General features: G+C 46.7%; 1 protein-coding gene and 1 long non-coding RNA gene across 2 annotated transcripts in view; one reads left to right on the forward strand and one right to left on the reverse strand.

Moving 5' to 3' along the window:
• Positions 1-8,128, reverse strand: part of FAM117B (family with sequence similarity 117 member B) — a 27,902-nt gene extending 19,774 nt beyond the window's left edge. The window contains exons 1-2 of the mRNA XM_015868191.3: positions 7,404-8,128; positions 1,734-1,882 (exon numbers count right to left, since the gene is read on the reverse strand). Coding sequence (XP_015723677.2) covers positions 1,734-1,882; positions 7,404-7,944 — 690 coding nt within the window. The 5' untranslated portion in view covers positions 7,945-8,128. The remainder of the gene's footprint in view (positions 1-1,733; positions 1,883-7,403) is intronic.
• LOC107316548 (uncharacterized) lies at positions 7,199-9,865 on the forward strand. Its single transcript, XR_014948352.1, has 2 exons — positions 7,199-7,336; positions 8,630-9,865. It is a non-coding gene; the product is annotated as an uncharacterized LOC107316548 (long non-coding RNA).
• Positions 9,866-11,133: the final 1,268 nt, after the last annotated feature.

The raw sequence follows: 11,133 nt of genomic DNA on the forward strand, positions 1-11,133 counted from the left end.
CCTCTTACTATGATTTGCTTACCCTACAAGCCCAGTCTTTCAATCATTCTTCCCGTACATTTTCTGCACAAAGAAAACCTGGTTTTCAGCTCTCCCTTTTTCACCAGTTTCTATTTCTACTTTACCCAGGTAGACATAATCCACTACAAACCACCTACCTTTTCTACTGAACTAATCATTGGATTGTGCAGACTTCAGCTTTTTGCACTAAATGCCGTAGGTCTTGAAAAAGCCATATGGTAACAACCAACACTGTCAATGTCTTCTGCTCATCATCCAACATGTTCAAATAGAGAGCATGCAAATCTATTACAGCTATGTTTCTGTCCTCGTTACCAAACGCAAGGCAGGCTCAGTCTCAAGTATGTCCCAGATGTTGCCAGTTAACCTTCCAACTATCATTCTCTTGTATTCTTTGGAACTGGTGGAGATCCACAGTTCAAACTATGCTCTAGGATTAAGGATTAAGAACTTGGGATATTCGGCTCTTTCTTTCACTCTAAGACTGGGAAACACAGTGCCCAAATACACCCAAAGAACAAGGGAAGAAACACCAATATCTGATGGAAATGCATTCATATGTTTTTGAAAAGTGACTTTAATCACTTTTGTATGGATTAAGATGCCATATAAGGCAATAGCTCCCTACAAGGGGAATGATAAGCATCAAACCCTTGTAATGGAGCTTATTTTTACAGATTCCGCAGGTATGAACCACTAAAAATTTGTGTATGATTTGCCAAAATGCTTCCATAGCTTCACAGAATTTCATATCACTGTTTTGATGCTTTGCAGTTCAGTTAAGCTTGAGCATCAGTCATGCTTCTGTGAAGCAGCTTCTCAATGCATGTGCTTCTGTGTATACATTCCAAATGAACATTAAAAGCCTTTTGCAATCAAAGGATCAACTGTCTATCACGGAAAAAGCTACAGTAACTTCTTTGAAGGCACTAGAGAAGCTTTTCTATTATGTTTGGAGACAGACATACATACAAGGAGTCATTTTAAGTTCCTTTGCATAAACTAAGACACAGAAGTATTTAACACCAGTGTATTCCAGAGTCTTGCATGCAGTCAGAACAATGAGAAAACAGATCATACAATCATATACTGGCTTGATTTGGAAGGGACCTTGAGAATCTTCTAGTTCCAACCCCCTGCTGTGGGCAGTATCACCACCCACCAGGTAGGGGACCAAATCAAGCTGTCCAGGACCCCATCCAACCTGGCCTTGAACACCTCTAGGGATGTGGCATCCTTCTATGGGTAGCCTGTTCCAGAACTTTGCCAACTTGTCAGTGAAAAATAACCCCCTGACAACTAATCTAAATCTCCTCTCTTCTAGTTCAAAATCATTCCCCTTGTCCTATCACTATCTACGCATGCAAAAAGTTAATTTCCCTCCTGCTTATAAGCTGCCTTTAAGTACTGGAAAGCTGCTATCAGTTCTTCCCCATACCTTTTCTCCAAGCTAAACAAGCCCAGCTTCCTCAGCAGATGTGCAGTGCACAAATGCCTCTCTGGGATAATAAAGTGAACTCATAAAACGTATCACAGTTCATGGTCTTTTCTTATAGAATGCAAATAATTCAAATGCATCACTGCCAAGGTACAATGTCTGCAACATGAAAGCAAACAGGAGCTAGCGAGCAAGAAAGCCAAAGTTCTTTCTTCTTGCATCTAAAGACTATCTTTACACTTAAGTTCTCTGAAGTAAAACAAATCTGACCTACCTGTGTGGCTTTGTCTCTCATACATGGAACAGCTTGTCCGTGATTATCACGAGGCCACTGTCCAGCAAGGTAGGGAGCAGCAAGCGTATCCAATGAGGAAGTCCGGCGAATAATACTGGAAGGGCTTGATGAAGGTGGCCTTGATTTGTCTGCCAAAGTAATAATATTTGATTAGAAAGCAAGAAACTGCCTTCAAAAAGTTGTATAAAACTAGATGCTACTATATACTATAGCGCTACTAGAGCTATGATGTTATTCAAGATACAAGTAGAAGAACTGTTCACTTTTCCAAGCTCTGTTCAGTTACAACATGCAGTGAAATGTTTTTCCTTGGAAAATATCCTCATGCCACAAACAATGCATCAATACTCCAGCAACACCAGTTACTCAATCAGAAGTGCAAGATGCATTAAGTGATGAAGGCTTCAATTAAAAATGGCAGGGTTTCCTGACACCTGCCAACACCTAACCAAGGAAATATGTGCCAAACTTCCTCAATGTAATGCTTCAAATTAATGCATTAATTCCTTCCCCTGTGCCTACCTGAATTCAAGGGATGTTGTAGCTGAAGTGTTCTATTAACTACCCAAAATACGATACACAGCAGATTTGCAGAGTTATATCTAACCCCCAGTTCCTTAAGTCAGCTTTGATAAGGTAATGATTTACACTTCACAAGATAATCAGCGCATTTCCTCCCTTTACACACTGCTTGGTAACTGTATTCACATTTGCCTGGCACTAACTAGACTTTCTGCAACTCTTCTAACATTTTATATGATCACACTGACATCACTCCTCAGAACAATTTAGACACTAACAGGAGCCTCCACTGGAAGAGATTAAAAATAACAAAGATAGGAAGCAAAATGAGGCAGAGGAATATGGCTAAAAGAAATCTGCACCCACCAACAACATTTTAAAGTTGCAATTAGAGGACCATAAGCCAGTAAGTGTCAACTGTGTACAGAAAGGCTCCTCGAAATAAGAGGTGACGTTTACTATATTAAAGAAAATGACAAATAGGAAAGACATAGGCCTCAGATATACATATACTCTCGTGCTATTTGTTCTAGATGTAAAATCCAAACTCAGAAATCGAAATGATCTAAGCTTATTATCACTCTTTACCCACAGAATTATACCTGATCCTACAAAAACACAGAGGCCCAAGACAAGTGGCTAAAACACAAAGCAAAGAATATTCAGCAATCAGATGAACGCTTTAGAAGGGCTCTGGAAAAACTCAGTCATACGTCCTCTTCCTGACTATGTCTTTGGACGAGTTCCACACTAAAAGCAGAAATACCACAGTAATTTGTACTCTACATGAATTCATCTATGTGCAAAGGAAGCTGGGCCTGATTACTGTCAGACTGCTAGTCCTCAGATAAAACCACTACCATTATACGTCCAGAATTCAATTTCTGTGCTGTTTCAATGTATTCAAGGTACACAGAGACTAATAAAACCTGTTAGTTACAGAGATACAGTGGTGTGGACAACATTCCCAGAATGCCAGTCTTTTACACAAATTTTAATTATCCTCATACAAACTCTGCATTAGAAACATACATTAAAACCATGAAGCACTATAATTATCCCTATTAACATAAAGCAGTCCAGGAACCTCATCTGTTTTATTATTTCTAATTGCACCAACAAAGATCAAACTCTGTGTACTGAGCCGAGTGCTGAACCGCTCTCAGGGAGTTGCACCAAAGCTCAGTTTTCAAGTTACCACACACTTGAAGATTCCTGTATCAAAGAAAGTTTCTGGCTACCACTACCATTCAGCACACTAAAGTGTCTCTTTCTATCAGAAGATTTCAAAACGATTCCTTTTGTTTGCACCATGGGAGAATGCGGCATGCTAATACAACACCTAAGTCCTTACAAATTGGGTTTGCTTCTCACGTTATATCAAACATGTTATTTCTCTGAGAAATAGCTGCCATATTGCCCTTACTTATTTTTCTTCTTAATTATCATTCTTTCTCTTCAAGAAGCTTCTCTCTTTTCTTTTTTGCCAAGGGGAAACAGAAAGGATATGAGAAAAAATAATCAGGAAGCATGTGTAGTAGTTCACATCATCTGCAAGGCAACTGCAATAGACAGCTTCACAATCGAAGAAGCAGAAGCTGTTACTGTTCCCCCTCCCCCACCAAAATGGTGAGGATGGGGCAAAACAGCGGGGATGAAAGCTGTTTATTATTTAAGTTCAAGGGAAACTGCATCTTTCAAGCTACAAAACCTATAAATACCATAAATGAAAGGAAAAAGACAATCCCTCAGTGAATTTGGATGTCAGAAGACTGTCTTAATTTAGATAGTAAAGGATAATGGCACACACGTTTACTTCCTTTCCACTGTCACAAACGCCTTGATACAAATTGCCACAGACTACTACTCCACGCTGCTTCAAAACACTTCAATGGAAACACGCAGCGCCTTCATTGCCTTTCCCTCTACAACACTCGAAGCGTTCAGCTGCTATTTTCCCTTGATGTGACCTACATAACAAGAGATCTGCCTCCATAGAGATAACAGTTACAACAGCTGTGGCTGATGAAAAACAATGGGGATGTTTCATCAAACGTACAGTCCTTAAATATTAGATCTGTTCTAATTACCCCAATTAACTCTTTAAACTAATATTAGTGGAAAGCATCAACCCTCCTACCCGTCCCCTACTGCCCTAAATAAACCCGCTTAGAAACAAAGTCTTTCTGCAAGCTGGTTTCCAACAAAGCAAAGTAACAGAATGAGATATAAACAGGACACGCACAACACAAATCAGCAAAGTCCACAATGTGGGAAAACACCCAGTAGTTACTGCAGCACTATGGCAAACCACCTATCCTTATATCTATCCAGACATCCATCCACAGCAGCGCTGAAGGCCATTTAAGCTAAGGCAGCATAACAATGAGACCGGACAGCAAAATTAAACAGGTAGAGATGCTTAGCAATAACCAACTGAAATAGCAGGAAAGATAATACTGCCTTGGGGTGGGGTCTTCTTAACACAAGTCCCACAGCTACAGTCACACTGATGTCCTTTCTCAGTTGTAGGACTGCACACCTATAAACTGGAGACCTCATAAAGGAACACTGATGCAGAGAGAAGCTTGTTCATGTTGCATTGCAAGCATCCATCAGGCTCAAATGGCACTGAGACACACAGCACGACCACGTTTCCCCTCTGGAAGGCAGTCTTGGCTATTACCTTCCTAAAGATGTAGAAGAACTACACACTAATTTGCATGAAAACACTTCTAATTCAAATATTCCCTGGCAGCCTCAGCCGCAAGAAATCTAAATTACGATGCTGCAAAAAAGGAGTTCACTTTCTGTACACTTATCATTTGCTAAACAGCTTACACTAACAAAGAGGTCACCTGATGGTACACAAAGCCTTCTGTACTCTCTTAACCTCCAGTCACATCTTCTAAAACTACAGCAACGTTCATTAATTAATGCTGACAGGTCTGCAGCTATTATTTTGCTTTTCACTGAGTTTTAAAAATAATTCTACAGTGACATTTAAGTGTGATGGAGCTCCTCGTCTTTTCTCTCCAGCCAGGACAAGTTCACATCCAAGCTCTATGACTTCCTGATATCCCATTCTAAGTCTCCTTCACTTCCTTTCACACGAGTAGGCTTTAGGATCTCTTTATCACGTACTATTCTAAGTAATTAAAATACAAGGTAGTTTGAGATAAAAATAAAGGGAAGAAAGTCAACAAGGCGTTACAGATGCCAAACTTGTTATGTAGAAAAGGAGCATGTGCTGGAAGAAAGGGGAAAAAAAAAAACCACATGACTAACTTCCTCTAACAGAGGTCTGCAGATGAGTAAAGGTGGCTATGCAAGAACTGAACTGCAAGAACTGGAGATGGCAGGATACACCTTGCAGCACAGGAATAAGGCAAAGGAGTCAGTCGTCATGCAGGTGACAGGAACAACAGCGCAGTAACTGAAAAATCAGTATTTATTCATACAGAAGCAGAAGCTAAAGCCCGTGAAATCAGTGCTGGAGACTGCAGGGAGAGAAGATCAGAGAACAAAACATGCTGTGAGAAGATCTAATCTCCTGGCCTTACCTTGGGAGGAAGCAGGAAGAAAAACCCAGGAATGTAGGGAATGTGCCACCAAACCTCCAGCTTATAGTTACCCCAATGTCAATAGCAAATTCAGCTCAGTATTTTGAACGTCTAGTTGCAATCCTGCTCAGAGTACCTAAGTCTAAAGCAAACAAACCAAGCCAGAAAATACACACCCAGAGAAAGAACCTATTAAACCAACGTTTCTGTACCAACCTAATGTTCCTTATGTATTAAGGAGGATGATAAGAACTCCCAGTTCTAAACTACTCAACTACTTACTAGAAAAGAACAGCTGAAAACCAGGGAGTCGAGCCTAAAGTGCACAAACTGCAGAATCAATACTGAAGTTCAGAAGCAGCTACCATTTGTCTGACCTTAAGGCTCCTTTCAATCCAAAGGAACAGACAAGAACAATAACCCCAAACCACAACGTGGCTGCAGCTATAGGAACAAACAGAAGCCACCAAAAACTGAAAACAAGAAGCAGGAAAATCTGATATTCTGTAGGTTCTGAATGTTACCCTATGGTGTCCTGTACAGCTTCACAACTCCAGTCTCAGTTCCACTTCGACGTTCCTGCCCGACACTACATTTTCTCAGCTAGATGAGGAAAGTGAATCTGGCTCAGCATACATCAAGCACTGGACTACATAAGACAAATATTAAGCAGAATGAACCAGCCTCACTTTGCATTTCAGGTGCACATGAGTATGGCTCAGAAATGTACAAAATCAGGTGGCAGAAAGTAAACAGACACCACTCATCAGGCTCTGCACCTCTTGTAAGAAGCCAGGAGCTCTGGAGCACACTGGCGACAAAGTTACCCTGTTTCTTTCTATAAGCCAGTTCTCAGATCTGGTGAAGAAGTTCAGTGAGCAGCGTGGTTTCAGCAGGCCCTGCCTTCCTGACCTGCAGACAGCGCGACTTCTGCACCCTCAGCAGCCTGATGCACTTTTGAACCTGGATGTGAGGAGCGGCTGGGTTGTCCTGCTGCTCGTTTTCCAGGTCAGGAGACTGGGTCTCTGATGAGCACGTCAATAACGTTTCCAGGAAGATGATGATTAATGATTAACTGGAGTCTCCAATGAAGAATACAGACATTCTGAGAACGCAACCTTCAGTAAAGCAAATCCTACCTGCAAAGCTGGAAATCTAAACCAGAAGCTAAATGCCCCTGTGGCACTGCTCTCTACTGCATACCTACTTCCCTGAAATGCGAGTCTCACAGAAGTACATCTGAAAAGAAAGCAAAATAAAGCTAATGCCCGCTTCCTTCAAGTACGGTACCAAGTGATCACGATCAGGTAATGCGACAACACCCCTCAGGAGCCAGGATGGGAAATGGACACGGCCCGGCTATGAACGCGATTTTAGATGAAAGAAAAGCACCGAAAGGAAACGCACCCGAACGAAACATCTCGGCACGTCACTCGGTGCCAGGCAATGACCTCACGCAATGGCTGCCGTACCTTCGGTTCCTCGACAGCCCCTCAGGTAACAGCCCGCGCCCCCCCCCCGTTTCTTTAGGCAGCGGCCGCCAGGCGCCCGGCGCAGCGCTCACCTTTACAGCCCGGCGAGCCGGGACTCTTCCTCTCCGGGGAGCTCCTGCCCCGCTCCGGGGAGTGCCGCGGGTGCCGGACCCTGCCCGCCGTGTTGCTGCCCTCCGGCAGCGGCGACGAGCACGGCGACGGCCCGCAGGCGGCCGGCGGGGGCGGCGGGGGGGGAGGCGGCGGCAGCTGGTGCGGCCGCGGGGGGCTGCCCCGAGCCCCGCTCCCACGCGTGGGGCTGCCGCCGGCCCCCGGCGTCTGCGTGGCCGTGCCGGGGCCGCTCCTCCCGCCGGTGGGCGCCGCGCGCGTGGGGCTGATGCTGCGCGATGCGGCCGCCGCACGCGCGAGACCCCCGCCCGGGGCGCCGCCGCCGCCGCTCCTCGTGGGGCTGCCATGTTGCTGCTGCTGCTGCTTCAGCTGGAAGGGCACCGTGGCCCGCATGGGCTGCAGCCGCCCGCTCGCCGCCGCTCCGCCGCCCGCCGCCGCCGCGCCCCCTCCCCCGGGGGAGATGGCGGGGGTCGGGGAGCCGCCGCGCCGCACGCGCTGGTGGGACATGGCCCGACGGCCAAAAGCCGAGAGGACGGAGCGGGGAGCGGACTGCTCCTGCCGGGGATCGGACGCGTCGTGCAGCTCCGCTCTGCTCCGCTCCGCGCTGCCCTCACGGCCGCCCCGCAGCTCGTCCCGCAGCTCCGCGCGCTGCCCAGCGCTTCGCCGTGCGCCTCATCAACAATAGCGCCCGGCCGCCCGCCCCGCCCCGCCCGCCCCGCTCACGCTCCCATTGGGCGCGGGGCCGCTCGGCTCGCGCAGTTACGGGCCGCCCATTGGACGCGGGGCGCGATGCGCGGTGCGGAGCGGCCGGGCCTGCGCGGGGAGCGGGACGGGACCGCGCTTAAAGCGACACGCGGCCCCGCGTCAAACCGGCACGTGCCGCCGGGATTCGGCTGCGGGCGGCACCGGGCGGAGCGGCACCAACGGGCCGCGAGGGGAGAAGCCGCTGCGTGCGGACCGCGGGACCGACAGCGGGAGCTCGGCCCGGGGCGGCCGCACGGCGGCGGGAGGCTGCCAGCGCGGCGATGGGGAGGGCGAGGGCTCAGAGACGGCTCGTCCAATCGCCTCGCCACCGGCTGAGCGCCGCTGGTGTGTGGGTAATATCCAGGCAGACTTGGCTCTCCTTCCCCTTAATCGCTGTGTTTACTGCTCTTCGACAGATTCTTTGTGTCTTTCACTCGGTATTTTAAAGGTAGCGGTGGCTGCGCGCATCCTCTGAGCCTGGTGTGTCCTTCGGAGAAGAGAAGCAGCTTTGTGTCAGGATGCTGCTCACGTGTGAGGCGAGTGGCATCAGCTCCTGCAGGCCACGAAGGAATGAATCCATCGGTTCCATCGGTTCTCTTGTCAGTGCCGGTCCTGGGTGACACGGGAGGACGGTCCTGAACCAAATGCCGAATTGTTGTCGGTACTGCTCTGAGACACGTGCTGCAGTCGAGCACCATTGCCATGACACAAAAGGCATGGCAACAGATGACGTGCTGCTCTTCCTTGGGCAGGTGGTTTATTTCTCCTCTCTCTGATGCTGTTTCTGATTGAAGCCCCCCTTCACTGAGTAGCCCCATCCGCCCTTGCAGAACTCCATTGGCGTAGCTGACACTTGAAAAGCAAGCTGGTGCACGCAGGCCCTTTGTAACAGTGCTTGGGCACAGGTCTACTTCAAGCTTTGGAAGAGGCAGTCAGTTTTTACAATGGGAAACCAGACTTGCATAAGGAAACAGGGCTGATGTGTTACTGGAGAAGGCTGGTATGAAGCTAGTCAGCTCTTGTGCACTGGAGTAATTAAACTTCATTCAAAGCTCACGGTGCTTGCTCACAGGCCATGTAATGGTGATGCAGACTCCACAATAGCAGATGGGTCAGCCAAAGCTGGTCTCACAGCTGTGTTCGGTGTTGAGAACTGTCCTGGGCTATCCTTAAAAGTGGCTGTCAGGGAGAGGCCAGAACCTGGCAGTGCACCATCCCTGCTGTACCCCTTCTAACAGCACATGAGTGACTTGAGTCACCTTATAAACAGCAAATATAGGGCTGCTCACAGTCCTCTTGTAGCCATCACAAGTGCTGCTAGTACAATGTGCCTAAGCATCATAATCCCAAGTAGCCATTTAATTAGGGAAACATCTGGGATGCAGTGCTTGCCTCCCTAGGAGCAGCTGAGGCAGGGAGCAGGCAGTAGAGGTGAAGTAATCTCTTAACTTCCCCAGCAACTCCATGCACATACTGACAAAGAGAATCCAAGCTTCACAATGCTCCTCAGGTAAATGCCTGCAAGGTGGGAATACAGCAGCTGGAGTGCCTGCAGAAATAACCAGGACCTGGCTGCTGCTGCTGCTTTGTCTGCAGCCCAGGGCACCCCAGGGGAGCCGAAGCAGGTTAACCTATGTATGCTTTGCTTTGCTGTTGCAATTTTCAATCAATAGCAGAAAATGTACTCCTGTTTGCTGTTCTTCTTGCTGTGACATCACCCACTGCCAGTGCAGCTGCTCAGCAGGTTTTCACTCCTTGAGTTATTTATCCTCTCCAGAAATCCTGGAGTTGTTTGGATGTGACATGCCATGAGGATATTTTTAAGGCATAACAAACTCTAATTCCTGTCACTGTTTCAAAGAAGCCAAAAATGAAAGGTATTGATACATATTTTTTTTGTATGATGCACTTTTTGGATCCAAGTCACAATATTGGTGACAATTACAGCACCTCCTGCAGTCTTGTCACACTACAAACAAGGCACTGCCATGCACAGTTCTGTATAACGTAAAGCATTTACTTATGCTGCTCCTCAGCAGCTGCATTGCTTTGTGTTCATTAGATGAATGTTCAACATGTAAAATCGTGTACTGAGACCTAATCAAACTGTGTGTGCTTCATGCATTCATTTGCCTAAACTAACGAATGTGTTGCAACAGGATCTTACTCCTACACCCTATGGAAATAAAAGAAACAACAAAAGCAGTATTATGAATTACTTGCGAGTAGCTTAGAAACACTGTTCTTAACAACACTAAAGTCAAAGTAATGCCCCCTGCACTGGTTTGAACCCAAACCACCCCCCTCCTGGCAGTGCCCATCTCCCCACAGCTGGGTTTGTTCCAGCTGTCACGCTGCTTCCCACATTCTGACCTGCTGGATGGTGCCCAGGCCATCTCCGCTCCACACATTTCATACAGCTTTCATGCAGCACCTGCAGGCTGTGCATTCGTCCCATCAGTGGCTCTTACCTTGTCTATAACACCTAACAGGATGGTGCCAACAGGGATGCAAATAAAAAACAAATGAAAATGATTGTCACAAAGGCTGCGAGCCTTCTTCCATCATCTCCCAAACCAGCCCTTTCACCAGTCAAACAAGGGCCAGAGAGATATAACTAACTTCATAAGCCTCAGTCCCAATATACTCACTACAAAGGCAACTAATACTTAAGGAACCTCATGTCCTGAGGGCTAAAGGTTGATAAGTAGAATCACTCACTGTTCATAATAATGTATGTGAAAAATGTACTGTTAAAAATATCGGTAATGAGCAAAACTGATGGAAAACGAATGCACTCCAAGTAGCTTCAAATGTGTTCTTGTCTTATTCTGAAATTAAATAAACGCAAAGCAGCACACATAAAGGAGCGCTCTTCTGCCTATAATTGCTATAGCTACAGTAGTTGCAAGTAATGTTGAGGGTTGAAAGATTAAAGACTCCAGGAGTCTA

The sequence above is a fragment of the Coturnix japonica genome, chromosome 7, assembly GCF_054131305.1.
Source record: "Coturnix japonica strain WE chromosome 7, WE-NBRP24, whole genome shotgun sequence".
In the NCBI taxonomy this organism is placed as follows: domain Eukaryota; kingdom Metazoa; phylum Chordata; class Aves; order Galliformes; family Phasianidae; genus Coturnix; species Coturnix japonica.